The sequence below is a fragment of the Betta splendens genome, chromosome 2 (genome assembly GCF_900634795.4).
Source record: "Betta splendens chromosome 2, fBetSpl5.4, whole genome shotgun sequence".
Classification (NCBI taxonomy): Eukaryota; Metazoa; Chordata; class Actinopteri; order Anabantiformes; family Osphronemidae; genus Betta; species Betta splendens.
In genome coordinates this window covers 6,411,157-6,429,747 of record NC_040882.2, presented here as the reverse complement: position 1 = coordinate 6,429,747, position 18,591 = coordinate 6,411,157, and the positions used below count along the sequence as shown (strand labels likewise).

Below are 18,591 nucleotides of genomic sequence, written 5' to 3'. Positions count from 1 at the left end.
GGGTGTTTTTTTATGGCGCATACTTATTTCACTGTGTTTGTGTGAGTGTGAGACAGAGAGACAATAAGAATGTAGGAGTAGAGGTTATAAGAGCTCAATGGAACAACTGTTCTCAAAATATATAAAGTGTCTAGTTAATGGTTTATAAAACAGTAACTCTAACAAGAAGAATAGCTGTTTTTAACACCTTTTATGTTGCCATTCCCTGAAACCCAGTAAGTCTGAACACAGCATACATATACATACAACTTAGATATATATAAATCAGCTACATACAGTAAATCAGCATCTACAAATGAAGAATGACGTGAATGAAATGTACAGTGTGTGATGTCAGAGATGGTCCTAAGTAGTGGGAGGCAGCAGTTCAAACATGTACCAAACGAGCATTGTAAACAGGACAGGCTGGTAATTAGTGTTGGGTCCTCTTGATGCTTTTGGCAACAGATGCCTCCTCTCTCTGTGCAGCTTTCACTCAAAATGCCACTCAACTTACCACGGCTTCTTGAGATGGCAGCTAACAAACGGGAAAGAGTTGCGGCGGTTGTTCTTGACAAAACGGAGTGGGAGGAGATTTGCTTTGTATGACAGCGGTTACATTGGGAGTAAATGTTTGTCCACCCGGGTATAGCCATAGATATTATCTATCCATCATCCACCTCCCGGACAAAGTGAGATGGCAGATGAGGAGCTCAGATTTAGTTCCCACTAAATCACCAGTAAAGGCAGACTATACAATACAATATCACCATCAATGAAAGTGAGACGGACAAGGGGTTATGTGACCAACAACACATTTCACAAGAAACTAAGTCATGGTTTTGTGAGCTCAGCAATAAAGACAAACTGAATGGCAAACATCACTCATCTCCACCTAAAGTTGTTTGGGGCTGAATGGTGAGTTTCAGACAAAAAGATTGTGGCATGGATGAGTTTGAAATGTATCTCACGGTATCTGCTGTACCATACCAGGACGCACTACAGTACGGCCAGCAGCACAGGGATGAACGTTAAGAGCTATAATCACTGGTTTAGTAATTTCACTATATTATCATTAGCATGTGCTAAGGAGCTCATAACCAATGACATCCTCACAATATATTGTACTAGCAATTTAAATACTAAATTACTAGTAAGTATTGCCTTAATTTAGCCAAACTTTCCATTTCATATTCAGTCAACTGGCATATGGTATGTATGTCGTTACACACAGTAGTCAGTTGGGTTATTTAGCATAAAGGATAAAAACACCAGTCTGAATGTAGAATCTGTCCTGCGACACCTTACATGCCTCTGTTTACAGTCACTTGCTAACTCTAGCTATATATTTAGTACACAGGCATTGAAGTGGTATTGATCCCATCTATCTCTTAGCTGCACTTCCTGAAATATCGAACTTCTGCTTTAAAGCTAATGTCTGTAATACAACAGCAGCACCAGTGCAAAAGCAACTATTTACTTTCAACTCATGCTGGCAATGTTTCCTAGAGTCAGTACAGAGGACCAAAAGAAATGCACTACTATACTGTAGGTCTTGCACTGCAGATAATGCTATTGCATGGAACACATACTGTAGATATCAAACTTAAAACCAAGGTGTTCTGTTTGCCTGCTACCTGAAAAGGTTTCACATGGAACAGGGTAGTTGTGTTTATGTGCGCCGGAGCGGAAAAGGCAAGCTGGGGACAAAAATCCAGAACACAGCACTCCAGCCAACTGAATGGGTGAGAGACAATATCAGTCACAGGCGTACACTATCGTCCTTGCAGATCACAAAGTCAATTATGTAACTGGCAATGCTTCAAAGATAAATACTATTTGCTCTTATGATTGACCTTTGACCAGTATCAATCATTTCTATAAGAGATTATTAAAACACTCAAAGGCTGAGATATACAGGAACAACATGGAGTACTGTACATACACAAGCAGATGCTATAGATGCTATTACTGTATAATCCCTGTTTCACAGATTAAGCACCTTTCTGTGCATTCACAAGCACAACGCAGTTACTTACACGTAAAATTGTCTTAAACTGGTTATGAAGTGTTCATGCTTTACCAGGGCTCCAATGGTCACACAATATGAGAGATCTTAAAGGGAGGAAAAGTAACACTAAGACTGGGGCAGGGGGATAAAGGGAACAAAAATTATAGTGAAAATCTTTTTGTATCTATCTATCTGTGGTCAATACTGTTCCATTCATGTTTTCCTTTGTTTCTGCATTCGGGTTAATAAATTGGACATTAAATAAATTAGATCTAATGAAACTTCTGATCTACAAAAGGTTAACTCATCACATTTTCAAGCCCTTGTGATTATAAATGACTTTTATTGGGAAACTAATATGCACAGCCGTTTCAAACACAAACTGTACACCAGAAAACACTCCCCGTTATCCCAACTCTGAAATAGATTAATGAAGTCAATTTGGCCTTGTCTTGTCTTATTGGCCCGAGGCCACACACTCCCAATTCCCCTAACCAGTGATTTATAGAACATGGCCTAATGGTAACAAACCAATCCAAACCATGGACAAATTGCTTACTGGAACCTTGTTTGTTAATTGTTACACATACTGTACATTCTCATTGGATAGTTTAAACACAAATTAAAGAGTCAAGACAAATATTCTATGTAATATTAGTTTTGATAGATACTTCGACCTCTCCTTGATGATATCACTTTTGTAGAGCCAATGTTTTTGTTGCAACGCTTATAGGAAGATACTTCATAGAAACCTAACATACATTACCTTTGAACATCCTTTTACAAACATTAAATGTTCCACCTATTAAGCCTTTGTTCAAACATTGATCAACCATAACAAACCTGAGAAAACTACATCAATGTCCTTTAAAGTGGTTATGTCAAATGCTCCTTCTATTGCACAGTAAACACTCTCTAAAGACACAAGAGGATTTTGTAAAAGGAAGAAAAAGCAGTTATGCCTCATCTCCTGTGCCTGGAAGTGGTACCACTCTGTGGTTTTTACACTCAGCCTCACCACCCTGCACTTGTTTTACCAGCGATACCATCTAACCTAGCGACTCTTTACTGGATTTTGTGCTGAAGTTCCAGTGTGTTATGAGAAAGACATAGCCTATTCAACACACAAAAGCCCTATTCAGGTACATGTGGTAATCTAGAGAGATCCATGCCTCGAACAAACGAGGACTACGGAGGTAACATTTCACTTTCTCTTAGCCATGGGGTAAAGGTCAATACCCCAGGGGGCTGGCTCCCTTTCCTCCCCACCAGCTGCTCCCCACTGCCAACTCTCATCCAGTTCAGTAAATGTGCTTTCCTCCACCACAGAGGGATTCTGCAATAACAGTAGTGATGCACATGCAGAGCAATAAAAACTCTTACTGTACGTCCTACATTTATAATTACAATAAAATAGAGAGCGGTGTCTGGCTTAATACTTTCCTGTCATCAGCTTGATAATATTCTCTTAAGAACTGCGTTACTTTATTTAACCTGAGCATCTCATGTAAAGATGAAAAACAGCCAATGGTGTAATAAACATATAAGCTACTGTATATAATTTATACAGCAAGTAGCCATGTTTTACAGCTTGTTTCAACAAAGAGTAGGAAACTTGCTGAAGGGATGAGACTTGTGAGAGTCATGTGTGAAGAAGGCTGTCCACAACATGCTTGAGGAAGTTTGCATTTCAACGGATTAAGGGCGTTTTCACAAGGTTTGCATGTTGACTCAAAGAATTAACAGCAAGTAATCTTATTTTCATTACCAATTGTAGTGAATCCTGCAGACCCAGACCACAACTGCACAAACAGTCATCAGCTGACGAACGATTTTGGCTTTTAATAACTTACGGAACATGGTATTGAACTGCTGTGGGTTAAGGTTCCACTTCCCCCAGGGTGTCTTGTGGCCCTTGGACTGGGCATAATGGGCATGGTTGAACTCGGGTTCCGTCCCAAACGAATCCAGCACCCGCAGCATGCATCTAGAACATGACAGAGAACTTAATGTTCAGAGTGTACGGAGAATGCACAGCAGAGCAACTGACAAGAAGAAACTAGATGTACAGTAAACAGACAGACTGGGACACTAAAGCAGGACACACACCTATTCAATCATCCATTCACCTAGGAGAATGTAGCTGGCTATGTGAACTATGAAAGGCCCTGGGAGACCAGAGAGCTGGGAAACACTTGCACCCGGAGGAAACTTTAGATTGAATGCAGAATCAGGAGAAATACGCCTACATGCAGTCTCACATGTGGAAGAAGGTGAGTCTGCTCATACACTGTGATACTGGAAAGAAATATAATCAAGCTGTCATGGAGAAATGTTATTTTAAGTGGTAGTTAGTAAGAAATAAAATAAATGTAGTGTATACCAAGATTGTCTCTACTGAAATTCACCAAGTATAGTACAGGAATCCATGACATCAGATAGGCATGTATCCACTTGGAGGTATGTTAAATTTCTGCACACCCCAAGGCTCAAAATAACAGCTGAATAATAAACTGTCATATGATTTAATGGCCAGTCTTATAAAATTATTAGGCTGCATAATTGCCTTCCCTGATGTTATTAAAAATGTATGCAGACACCATTCAGCTGGGAAAAATATATCACAATATGGTATTAAGTGAGCAACCTTTGCTCTTGGTTTATACTATACTGCCTTTACATAAGGCACCAATAATTCCTTTTAGCAACAATGTGTTGTTATTATTATCTTCATTAATCAAACAACATCAGAGCCTACAGTGTGCTGCATTATTAAATCGCTGTAATATAACAGAAAACGTCTGTCAGAGATTACAGATACACCAAGACCACAGTAAGGTTTCATATACTTCTATATATCATATACCATATAGGAATTTAAGGTAACATTAAGGCATTCATATTGCATATGAATATGTTCTCCTAAAATAATCCTGTCTGCCATTTTAAGTCAAGACAACCTGACCTTTGTTTTTTTTCCAATTCACTACGCTCAACTCTTTACATTCATTTTTTAAAAAGGAGGCCACAAGGTCTGGCCACATCACATGCGCCACAGATATCAGATTAAACAGGTGATCTGATTCACAAAACCACAGCAAGCCTAGCTAGTATCACAATTATATCAGTGACACAGACACTGTGGATAAACTTTAGCCAGGAGCATTAATCACATCTACGGAACACAAATACCACACATACACAGATCTTGTGTTGCAGGCATTTACTGTAAAAAAACAGACATTGAGAGATGACCTAAACGGACCTAACTAACTGAAATCATACTCTACCTGACTTTTTTTTACTTTTACTTTTTTTAAATTAATTAATTTAATTATTGCAGAAATGAAACCAAGCTAAAAGCTACTGTAGGTAGACTAAAGCTAACCCTGTACACACTGGCACATTTCCTGCAGTCATGTTGATGCAGATGAAAGTGCACTGCCCGATTAAGTTATTGGATGAAAGGATTAAATGGAATAGAACAATAGGGCAACACTGGACCCGTTTTTGACCCACTTCTCTGAGGCAGTAATATACTGACACATTAGAGCCCTGAAAGACTGATAGCCAGACTGGAGCAATACCAAAACGCATTAAATACAGATGAATCTGACAGACCTGCCTAATTTATTCCTAAACCTAAAGACAAAATGCACAATAACTATGGTTTATTGTTTGCAGGAAGATTGAGTTGGTTTCTCAGGCTACAAAGGCAAAATATAATCCACTTGTAATGGCAGACAGCAAAGTAAAAGGCCCTTTAGTAGACAGGTGACATTAAGTGAAAGAAGACAGGAAAATTCCACCAATCTGAAGTAGAGGTCTTCTTTCACAAAGTGAATACTGAAAGGGTTTACTGACATTAAGTGCGCTAACATAAATGTGCAATAACTGTGGGAGAAATAATGTAGGAAACAGCATATAGACCCAGCATTACTCCTGAGGCCCAAATCAATTTCCTCCGGGCACAAAGGGAGCATGATGCAGTTTAAGGTGTTATGTTGCCAACAAACAAAACCTGTTGAAAAGGAGGAGGAACTAGCAGAACCATTAGTGCCCCCTGGATTCATTGTTCCTTTTCTTTTCCTGCCAGTTTGAGATGATGAGAGCTTTTTCAAAACCAAACAGGAGGGCCTAGTCTACAGTCCTCAGTGGAGCAATTGAAGAGAATAGACTCAGTGGGTGAAAACATCACGAACAACAGGCGCTCCTTCATCCTTTTGGGAAATTGTGGTAATGTATGAGCAGAAAATAGACTCTTTGTCCCACCTCTCCCAGACAAACCTCAACCCACTGCCCTCTGCCCATATGACAGAAGCAGCTAAACTGCAATTGGCAGCCATAGCACAAGGTTAGAAACTGTACGAATTGCTGAATCCAGTCTGCTGCCGACACAATGATAGGGAAAGAACTTTAATATAAGCTCATGCTCAAACAAAAGGATACAAGATAAAAGAACCATCAACGGATCAAGCTGAGATGCTCAATGATCACTTGTAGAAACTGGCGTTTTGAGGTTTTAAAGTTGATGACTGACAGAAATTGAATTAATGAATACATGTAATGAGATAATCTGGGAACTGTCTAGCAGTGGGTAGATGCTGTTCTGTAGTTATGATATATCTGTAGAAAGAAACCTTGCTGTATCTATTTGCAAGAAAATGCTTTATTTAGAACAGTTTCAACAGTCTACATACATCAGTGTGGGCAGCGCCTGATCACATTTGACTAGTCAAAATCAACAAACATCCATCAAACTTCCTGTTATATCCTGACTGCCACCTAGCATCACCATTTCCTCCATTACACCTGCCTACATCAAACTGGTAAAAACGCAAACAAAAACACACGACTGAAATGCTGCAACCTTTAGCACAGACCTGTGTACACTCCAGCTTTTAAAGTACTTACTGGTAGTGGACCCAGGAGGGCCCCAGTGTCTTCTTGAATTGGGTGAGCCCCACAATGTCAATGTAGATGAGCTCAACCACCTTATCACCCTGAGTGGGACAACTGGACTTGTTCCCCATAACCTTCCGCATGATTCTGTGTAGAAAGGTTTTGTATTAATACCAATGGTAATATGAAAAATATAATAGAAAGAGAGATGAACTTTTAATTGTAAAGAACACAATGTTTAGACTACTGGATAGAAATATTATAAACAAAGGAGGGTAAAGAACTGGAGTAAACATCTCATACAGAGTAGCATTAGTCAATGATTTTTGTAGCTTTCAGAGATGAACCTCAGCCACGGCTATGAACATTAAAAATGTAATGATTGATGATGGGAGTAACCCAAGTACATTCACTAGTGCTGCTGTAGCCCGCACAAAGTCTGAAAGGTTCTACTTAGAAATAAAACACTATCAACACCAACCATATGATAACACGGAAGCTGTACTGTATTTGAATACCACCAGTAAAATAATATCATGCAAATGCTGAAGGGTTAATCATTATGAATGATATTGACTATATTGTACACTGACTTTACTGTAGGTCCTATAAATAAGAGATGTATTTGAATTATACACTATGTACCACAAATGATGCAAACAATTATGAAAAAAAGAAAAAAAGTTATGAAATCAACATTTACTACACCCAGCCTTTGGAAGTCTGACTAAAGGCGTATTGTCGTGCTTAGTGTCGTTGGTACTGACTCTTTGAGCTCAGCCAGGGAGGCAGAAATGCGAACGTCATGGCCCAGCAGGTACAGTGTGGTTATGAGATCACTCCACTGTACCAATTCTCCCAGTGGACCACCACTGAAGGCGTTTTCTGCTATCTTGAAGCCCGACTCCTTTGTCAAAAGACCCAAATGCACCAGGATCTGATGGAGAACAAAAAATATATATAAAATATAGCACTTGGTGTAGAATATTAAAACAGTTTGGTCACTAATATACTGTAAGTTGGTCTTTACTTCACAGTTGAAAGAGAAAGCTTTAAACATTGAAAGCCCACTAAATTTATATAAATGCAGAAGTAATTTCCTCATTTTCACTGCAGAAGAAATGCACACAGTAAAGTATAAACACCACAAACACACACACAACAGTTTTCAATTGTTGAGAGAAAGAACACAATGTGCAGGAGTAGGAAGTAACAGCAGGCTTTGTTTGAAGTGGCCAACACATTTTTTGTAGTTGACAGCCTGCTATGGTGCCAGCACACACTAGTCAAGAATTAATATGTGCAGATTAGTGGTCAAGAGATTACCAGCTGAAATGAAGACATGGCTTAAGAAAAAAGAAAAGTCTCATTATACAATACAAAATTCAACACAGAAAGAGAAAAGCAAAAAATGATAGCTAAGACATTGTCAAAAGACAAGGTGTGTCTTCTTTGCTAAAGGGGTGCTGATTTGCATCAGCACCAAGGTATCATGGGAATGTGGCGTGAATTATTCACAAGGCCAGTGGAAAGTGTGGAGTACATTATTCAGTGTTGGGAGCCGCTACCAGTCGGGACACAATGGAATCTGTCGGTCTCTCCTCACCACCAATTCCTTCCTAATATAAAATGAGGCTGTGTGAGACTTTGAAGTGTTTTCATACCTGATGCATATATATCAACAGGCTAAAAGATATGGAAGCAGTCTTCGTTTGTGAAATAGTCCAGAAATTGTAAATAGTCAAAAATCTTAATATTCAGATGTATTATTCTGAATGTAGCCAAAGCTTTTATAGGAAGATAACTTACTGTATCTATTTGCACCTGTTTCAGTAGCTGTCTGTTGACTCTCTTGGGTGTATTCATCTGTGATTTATGTATTATTCTGTCACTATGATGTATTAACGGCACCTACAATGTGGCCATCTTTCTTATCTGTGTCTAATGGGTTTTCCCTGTGAAAAATATTACAAGAAAAAGTATGCTTAAAAACTGTGTCCCCCCCAAAAGAAACATCTGTATCTAACACAATACACTCTCTTAACTTTCTCCAGTGTACTAGAAGGTTACCTTCTTCCTCTGACGCTTGGCCAGGTTCTGCTTAGCAGCCAATGAGCGGATGGCACTGACCCATGGCTCAGCCATACGTTTGATCCTCAGCATCATCCAGCGGAACTCTTCCCGTTGTGACATCACCCTATAAAGCTCCTCAAAACTGGTCCGGATCTCTGCCTGCACATACAGACACCACACAACAGTGACACTATGACCATACTGAGTACTGTATGTATAAAGTTCATCACATCAACAATATGATTTTTTTTTGGACTGTACAAGTGTCTAAACCAAACCATTGCTACAATTAGAGTGTTACTATATTTAAAATTCTGTAAATCTGTATTTACTAAGATTTTAAGGTGCTCAAGTTTATCTTTGTAATGCTCCTTTCTGATGTGCCTATGATATAATCGCTGGAACAATGTTAATCTAATTTTATACCAAATTATAATATTAGCCTCTGTCACTTCCAAACTGCCAACAGCTGTTATCTTGGAGGGGAAGTTGTGTAATGTAAAAGCTGCAGCTAAGAGTCTGGAACAAAACCTAAATTCAAATTTTGCATTCAAAGACCATAAATCATAAATTATAAATTATTTGTCTAAATTCTCTATAATCACTAGAGTTTGTGTTTTGTTAACGTCACAAAAATGTATATATTCAGATTGCTCTGACAACCTCCGACTAAATATAGGGATGGGGAAAAAATCCAAAGCTCAGAAAAGAGTTAAAGAGCTATGTTTATAATTAGAGGAACAACAAGAAAGTAACAAGAAAAGGCAGGGTTTGCCAAAAGGCAAAGGGTAGGAAAGCAGAGTGAAAGAAAAGGAAATCAAAAGGGGGAAATGGGAAAGAGGGAGGGCACCAAGTGGAAAGCAAAGGTTAAAAAAAAAAGGAGAGAGAAAGTAAAGCATGAAGAAAGGAAACTGCAGAGTGCAAAGAAAGTAAATTTTAATCATAAAGCTTTGTATAAACCAAACAAAACCAAGTGCTAGGATATAGCTGCACAACTTTAACCATTTAAAATTGCAAAACAGTTCTGCTGTGAGTTATGTAATAGCCACATCCTTGTACTTAGATCTACTGCTAACTAGAACTACTGCAGTAAAGAACAGAGAAGTGAAACATGACACATGGACACATGAATATACATAGAATATACCTTGATCCAATTATAACTTTATATATTTTTTTAACTCTGGTACTGAAACCCTTGAGACTTGTGGACAGCTTGAGAAGAAGGAAGTAGTGAATGAGACCGAGCCAAAGAGAGAAAGACTGAGCGAGGAGACAAGAAACCACAGTGCTATTACCAGCTGCTAAGGTGGCTGAAACAAGGCTGTTCCAGGGCATTAGCATCCCTCATCACGACAGGAAATCACTTCCGCCGACTGAACCTATTAAAATCTGGGCCTGAATTAAAATCTCCAAAGCCTGTCAAATGGCATCTCCCCACCACGGAGGGCTCAGTGCTGTTGATGCATCCAGTGAGGGAGATGAAGAGCGCTTAATATTGATTCACCCGCAGCAGAGGGAAGGGTGTGTGTTATGGAGGAAAGCTGATACTGTGGACTGTGCACAAGCCTGGACTGGAGAAGCTCTCTAAGTGGGATTTGAGTGAGCTGCCGCATAGGCAGGGATAAAAGATCATTATTTCAGATTTGTCCCAAGGTCCTGTCACCCTGGCTTTGATCTATGAGACCTGCTTGACTCTATTATGCTATTGAGGTTGTTGACACTCTGAATCAGCTTTAGCATTCTTGTTCATTTACTGCCTCATGTTAAAACATTATCAGATGCACTTTAGTAAAGATTACTCATTACAGAACATGATGCTGGTAATTGGGTATATTAAGCCACATCAAAAACTTACAGGAGGCATTCAAGACTCAAAGTTGTGTATCTTTAAATTATATATTCCAATAAATGGATTTAATAGTGTCATTTCCATCCACTGCACCTCCATATTACACGAGATGATAGAGTGGAACTTTGTGTCGAAATGGGCACAGTTTAAAAAAATTTATACTAATGGAAAGCTCACCGTCACAAAGTCTTGGTGTCACATATACACAAGCCTCTATAAAATGAATAAATTCTAACCATTTGCACAAAATGGTGATGATTGCCATGCAACACCCAAATCTGCATTATTCTATTAACAGTTACTGTTTATTCAGCATCATCGAGATTTCATTTTTTTCCCCATAACGCTTTATGATGTCTGCAAGTTGCTGTTTACACACAAGCACAAGGGCTTGTGTGTATCAAGTACAGTAGTGAAGGCTGTTCATTGTTTATGGCTGCTATGAGCGGTTTGCTGTATTTTTCTTACCTGTCCCCTTCTGTCGATTTCTTCATTTAGGAGCTTTGTTCTCCAGGGCAGACGAGGACACCAGTTCTCCACCTGATGAATAAACCAAAAACTGTTTTAACAATTTTAAGACCACACCATAAAGTCAACAAATGTACACTATCTAAAAGAAGCACAGATAAGGGGCTAGTTTAGTTTACTGCGCCTGAGGTCACTTACTGTAAGCATTTCTTCCTATAGGTATACAGTGTATGAGATCCAACATTTCCTTCCTCTTTTGTCAGACATAACAGGCGTCTGATCACAGGAGGGTACAGAGAGGCCTGTGTAGTGTAAGGCCACAAAGAGACGAGGTGGATGTGTTTATTCTCCTTCAAACCACAGCACACCCACTGTGCTGGCGGAGACCTGACATCCATCACGATACGCTGCCCTCTCCGGTTTGCCCCTTTGCAAGGTTAATGCGATATGAATTATACACAGCGGAGCGCGCGTGTGTTTGAGCCTGAGTGTTTGTGTTCATAAGGGTCAACCCACATTGGACGAAGGAAATGATCGCACCCTTGAAGCCTTGAGATGGCGATACATGCATGTTGTCATGGCAGCCTTGCCATGTGACCAGGAGTGAAGGCTGCGGTTTCTTGGTAGACTTACATGTATCTGTTTGGAATTCTTACTGCTCTTTGTTGAGATTTTTTATTTCTGGCTGCAATATGAAATTTTTTTCTCCTCTTAATGGATTCAGCTGTCCACCCCTTTCCCCCCATACAGGCTTTCTGTGTTTCTCCTTAGTTTACTGCAAAGCTTTCAGCTTATATACAATATTCATAAGACGCTACCAACCTCTTCAGAAGAGAAAACATGGCTGAAATCTTTACTTAAAAACAATCTGTCAAGCAGAGACTTCTGCGAAAGCTCCATTGATTCTCACTTGAATCAACACTTGATGAAAGGACTTATTAAGATGGATGCTTTTACAAGAGAACAGACAGAAAACGAAACACACACTGTAGAATCTAACTCACAGAACAGTAATCATCCCTATGATCTATGAAGGATGTTTGAAATGATAAATCACAGTTGTGTCTTGTGGGACGTTGAGCAGCTTTCGGGATCCAAAACTATGAATGTTTAAAGAGTGTAAAACTGCTCCAAAGCCAATATTTCAGCTGCAAATGGTGATGGAAATTGTGGAAAGAGAAACCAATTATCAAATTGAATTTGCGTCGAGTTTCGGGAAAAGATTAAAGTCATTAGACAAGAACAGAACATGATCAATTTCTATGATAATTTAACTTAAATGACATGATCTGAGACATTTATGTTTGACCCTGGTCCTGCAAAAACAAAACATCCAAACCCTCAGCTCCTTTACGTTGGAACTCAACATTAATAAAGTGTTCCAGCTGCTGTCCCTGATTAATGGGTCCATACAGCACAACGACTGATGTAATGCTTTATCTAGTTCCACATGTTAAGTTGTAGCCTAAATAGCCACCAACCCTTTACCAACAACCCACCCATCCACACAACTATCTGCCAGACCGCACTCATCTAAACATCTTAACATTACTCTCAGTAACAATTTAAATGCCTCCGCCGATTAGTTTTTTCTAAAGCTTCATTCCCATGTCAATGTCCTAGGTTACAGGTATGTTGTCAGTGCACCTACGCCCATTTTTCTGGGTAACAATTAATGCTTGTCACTCTACTTGGAAGTCTCTTTGACTAAGAGGTTATGAAGGACAAGAATAAATGCAACATCAACGGTGGAGAATCATTAGTGCAGCACCATTGTGTCAGATGACAACACTACCCAACATGTAATATTTTTGTTTGTTACATACGCCATACTGTATATACATACACACACAAGATTGGTTTTATTTAAGTTAAAACATGGTTACCAAATTATTGTCATTAAATTGTTAAGATGTGCCAAGTTATTCTTTAAGCTAAATTTTATTCTTTTTCGTTTGCTATAGCAAACGATGTTGCACACAAATACAAACACATGTCATCCACACACCACCAAACACACATCATGAGTACTCACCTCACTGAGGTAGATGAAGAAGGAACAGGTGGATCCATCCACGCCGTAGTTGGCATAGCAGGAATCAGAGCGCCACATCTCCTTCATCCACTGCAAAAGAGGAAGTACGAGTTACAAATACTTAACCCAGAATATATATTAATTTACAGGTTTGTCCACGTTGTTTTTGAGGCTCAGGGCTCAAAAAAGCAAGACAGGAAAAGTCTTTGGATTCAATCCCTAAAAATCGAACAGCAATGTAGAGTCTGGGACTAAAAAGACAATTTCACTTTGTCAAACACGTGTGCAAGTAACCAAGTGGAGTGAGACTGTGTTGCAGCAGTTTTCATGTGTACATTAAATGATTGACTTTGACACAAAAAAAGTTACCTTCTGTCATCTTACTTGACTTGAACATTGATATGCATTACAAATGACAAAAGATACATGCAAACGTGAAACCACCTGAGCCAACATGCGGACTCTCCTGGTGAGTTCACATATTCCAATCTCATATTCTAATCAAGCTATTTTCTTTAAATAACGGAGTTCCAACAAAGAAATGGCTGAGTGATACCAGTTTAGTAAGTTTTGATCCTTTTCTGAAATTGATTAATCAAGAAACAGGCAAGCGACAGAATGAGTTCCAGTGTGTGAGAAGAGAGAAAGGTTTTGGCATCGTCTGGTGCCCAGTTGGACATGCTGACACTATCTGTGGAGGTTTGGGACTGGCTGACCAGATGGTGTTCATGATAGGGTCCTATCGGTTCTAGCGAGATCCCCCCCCCCACACACACACAGAAGAACTGAGACACCAGATTGAAAGTGACTACACTTGTATCTGCTATTTGTCAATATGAGCCTTTTGAAGACCTCACTAAGACAATGCCATCCCTGAAAGTGAAATGAACCTGTTCACTAATTGGTCTTCCTCTCTACAATAACCTTGTAGGGTAGTGTAACTGGACTGAGGTGTACCTGGTAGGTTTATTGTTCATGTTCTTACCAAAAACAAAAGACTCAGATTGAGGAACCTTTTATTGCAGCTGAACCACCAATCAACTCCCACCCTCACTGCTGCTCTATAGTTTTATATGTCATTCCGAACTAAACATCAAACCATAGCATGTGTTACTGTAGAAATGAACCCTTGACTCCTGGATAATATAACAATGTTTTCTCAGCTGAGTAGAAGCTACACTATATGATCCATGCCATTGGTTATGCCTGTGTTGCGGATAATTTGTTAGTCAAACAGTGAAAGTATGCAGGTTGGTTACAGTTTATTTTTTTTCATTTGGTGTCTATCTCTTGGCTACACTGCCAACCCATTAGCAATCCATTTACAGTACAGGCTGGGTGTGAGAACAGAAAGCGAGATGGAGAGTCTTCCTTTGTTTTTTTTTTTTTTGTTTTTTTTTTAAATGTGTGACTCACCTTGATCTTGCCTTCGCAGTGAGGGAAACCATCCAATGGAGGCAGCTCACACTTCTCCTGGGCTCCATTTAGAAGATCTGCATAAGAAGTGACAGCGGAAATCAAGTCAGCTCCAAAACTCGCTCACTGTCTGTAGTTTCAACAGGACGTATGCTCATCACCCCAAAGATGACGTAGATGAAACATTTCAGGAAACGTTTCTGAATTACAATGCCTTTAACTTCTAAACTCTGTGGATGTTCATTCAGGAAACAAAAGTTGCCATAGACAAGACATTCACAGAGATCTTATACTACTATTATGTTGCTGTTGTGTTCAGTCTCCTGAAGTTTCAGTGGTGTATTAACATACTAATTACAACTGTGTGTAAAATTACTCCAGCTAAGTCGTGGGTGGTCATGACATGATGGCTGAGACGGAATGGCTAACATTCATTATTATATCACATAGGGGAGAGCCAAACAGCTCTGTAACAGATACTGTACACCAGTTTGTCTATCGCACTGCCGTGTCACCAGCAACTACAGGTATCATTATCACACACTCCTCTGCAGGACTGTTTCACAGCGTGGTGCAATCTCATCACTACAGGCCTACCTTTATACATGTAAGACAATGTACACTAGCATTACCTTTATACAGGTGTTTGACTGGTAGTCAGAGACTGTCACTAGAACAGTGGTCCCCAATCTTTTTTGCACCACGGACTGGTTTAACTGGTTTAACAATGTTTTATAGACAAGTCTTTAAGGTGTGGAGGAAATATAAAACACAACTTAATGATGTGACCGGCATAAGGACATGTCTTATCTAGACCTCTTTCGAGAGTCGGTCGCTGTATATTATGAAGAGCGGGCTGCATGGGACCAACCTGTCGCAATAAGTCCATGTTTCAAGTCCCTGTTCCTAGTATTGTCTGTTAAATGCAACTTTCTTTTTCTTTGTAGTCGTAGATTTCTTTGTCGTCAGCTGGAGTTTGCTTGCTAGCTTGGGGATTTCAGTTTAGCTGTAATGCATTACGTGTTACCAGCCAAAGTAGCCCGCTTTAGAAGGTAGCGGTTGTAGGCACACGTGACACGAGGCAAGCGTCTTGGCATGCAATCAAAAGTGAGTCAGATGGATTCAGTGGATCCCGGTAATTTTTCAAAATAAAATATTGTTCAGATTCAGACTAAATAACATGAAAATAATGCAGGTTACATATTCTTGCACGGCCCGGTACCAATTGACCGATGGCCTGGTGGTTGGGGACCACTTCACTAGACTGTACGTAGGAAACGACTGTCAAGTGACAACATAAGATTCGACTCCTATATGTCAACTTCCCAACAACTTCCAAAACACAAAAAGCCAAGGACAGAGATCAGCTGAGGTCGTAATACAACAAATGCATGTTTTTACTTGTGATAAATCACATTTATGTAGCTGTAGTGGGGAGAGAGTCATTATTATTAGTCATTTCTGTCTACTCAATACATTTAATATCCTCCAAGGATTAACATCCACAGTTTGGTAGCAGGCCTACCTTCAATATAATCACCTTTTTGATATCCCCATTCAGAGGAATGTTAACGTCATCACCACTGCCCTTTATAGCCAGAATATAAATAATGCATAACAGTAGACTGTGCAACGAATAGATAAAAGCTTTGGGGCAAATGCCAGACTGATGTAATGAGTTTGTGGGTGATGTCTGAGGAAGACGGTGTGTGTGTGTGTGTGTGTGTGTGTGTGTGTGTGTGTGTGTGTGTGTGTGTGTGTGGCTAATCAGCAGCTACAGCATTGGTTCCAGCTTGTGTTAAAAGGTAGGTAGCACTGAAGGGTGGAGCAGTAGGTTCTACATCGCAGTTGATTTTGTTTCCACAGGAAACCCTTTTTTCCCCCCTGTGGATGTCTAGAACTACATAGTAAATAGAATGGGAATTGGCCAAACTACTGTGTTAAAGTGTTTTTCATATATAATAAGTTGATAATTATTGAAAATTTGGAAATTTTGAACTAAGCTGTAATGTAGCACATACAACAAAGCTTTAACACAACTAAGATAACCAAGTTAGCTATTGTGCAATTACAAACATAGAATATTATTATCAACTTCACATCCACAAACTTGCTTAGCAATAGAATAATGAGAAATAATTTGGAAATGTTATGTTTTGTTATTAGCTCAAGTGACTGCCTAACATGCCCAAGCCACATCAGTAGTGTGGGTTGCTGTTATCTTTTGCTAGTCATCCAGTCTGTTGGCCAACCAACCAGCACTGTGTCTTTCACTCTGTAGTTCAGCCAGCAAGTTCCAAAGCCAATAGGCAAATCTTTCCCTAGCTTTAATCAAGCAGATGAAGCTGCTGCCAAGGAGCTGCTAAATATAGCTCCCTTCATAATCAAACACAGGTGGCACCGTTTCAATGAGAGTGATTTTTCATTCACCTCTCACGTAGCGAAAGAATCTCGCTCAGAGAAAATGATTATGCCAAACGTTATTTTCACAGCAAAATCAAGTTCAAAGCAGAGCAACATATGGGTACAGTACCACACATTAGAATGTAGAAGTTACCTTAACTTACTGGAAAATTTCATATGCAGACTTTACTACCCAACATACCAAGATACTGAGTAAGAGGACCGCAAGGCAGATGCAACGGACATGGCTGATATGAGGAGATAAGTCAAACACTAAACCACACCTCAGCTTATCAAACACAAGAAGCTAAGCAACCCAAGGTAGAGACAGGCTACGTCGCCCACAATGTAAAACTAAAAACAAACATTGTGTGCATGTAAAAATAACTTGGGGGAGCGAGTGAGTGAGTTTATCCCATTCATACAGTGATGCAATAGAACAATTCAGTTCTGCAGAACTAGACTCTGCACATCTGGTTTATATTACACAGGCATTAGTATTTTCATCCTACTCTTTTCAAGCCCATCTCGCTAAGCGACTTTATTCTCTCAAAACTCCACAAAAATTCTTGGCATCTGAGTCTCAGCTTCAATGACACAATTCGGTCAGTTGAAAGTGACAGTGTGGCAATATCTACCGAATCTGCAAGAAGAATTTGGTAAGGCAACTGGTAATTCCTTACCTGAGACAGTCCAGCAATTATTAGATGCCATTTGAAACAAATTATATGTTTAGTGTCTTCATGGTGATACAGCCGACATTAAAAGGCACAAAATCTATTTTCAAAATTCAAGGGTGAAAAGGTGCAGCTTTCACCATCTGTGTTTTCTGATCCACAAGCTAATTTTAGATGCACTTTGTGAGGAGGAGGAGAAGAGGAGGTATCAGCATGCAAGTCTGTGTGAGCTTTGTGTGCAACTCAGTAGAAGCTCATCAACTAGTCAAAGATACATGGAAAAACAAATATGGAATTAGAGATCACTCCTGTACAAGTACAAAAAAAGCTATCCTGTCCCTCGCTTTCCTCAGTTTGACTTTAGCTATGCTGCTGAAGCTTTAAACCAGAAACCACAATCTATTTTTTTGTGCATATCTTAGGAGTGTCACTTTATGACACAGGCCTCAGATAAAAAAAATATTTAATGTCATGTTTGGGTGGGGCTTTTCCACACAATCTTTACACAAATTCTGAGTCAAATCCTTGTTGGTTTTATCTTATTTAAGACAAAAAAAAAAAAAAATAAAAATATAAACATAAAAAAATATATAGATATATATGAATGACATATCACTGGTTGCAAGTCATAAATCTAGTAGCAGTATCAAATTCAGTATATATGGGTATAGTATGCTAAGCTTAAACACACAAGAGGTTTCATGACACACATCAAACTGAACTGGAATCCTACTAGACGGCATCAGGCCAGCCTGCCCCCTCTTGTGCAAACCTC

At 39.4% G+C, this 18,591-nt stretch overlaps 1 protein-coding gene across 2 annotated transcripts in view; it reads right to left on the bottom strand.

The window, feature by feature from the left end:
* mgat5 (alpha-1,6-mannosylglycoprotein 6-beta-N-acetylglucosaminyltransferase) overlaps positions 1 to 18,591 on the bottom strand; it is an 89,458-nt gene that overhangs the window by 52,081 nt on the left and 18,786 nt on the right. For both annotated transcript variants that reach the window (XM_029174901.3, XM_029174908.3), the window contains exons 4-10: positions 14,737 to 14,813; positions 13,321 to 13,410; positions 11,286 to 11,357; positions 8,963 to 9,124; positions 7,660 to 7,829; positions 6,905 to 7,039; positions 3,844 to 3,977 (exon numbers count right to left, since the gene is read on the bottom strand). In XM_029174901.3, coding sequence (XP_029030734.1) covers positions 3,844 to 3,977; positions 6,905 to 7,039; positions 7,660 to 7,829; positions 8,963 to 9,124; positions 11,286 to 11,357; positions 13,321 to 13,410; positions 14,737 to 14,813 — 840 coding nt within the window. The remainder of the gene's footprint in view (positions 1 to 3,843; positions 3,978 to 6,904; positions 7,040 to 7,659; positions 7,830 to 8,962; positions 9,125 to 11,285; positions 11,358 to 13,320; positions 13,411 to 14,736; positions 14,814 to 18,591) is intronic.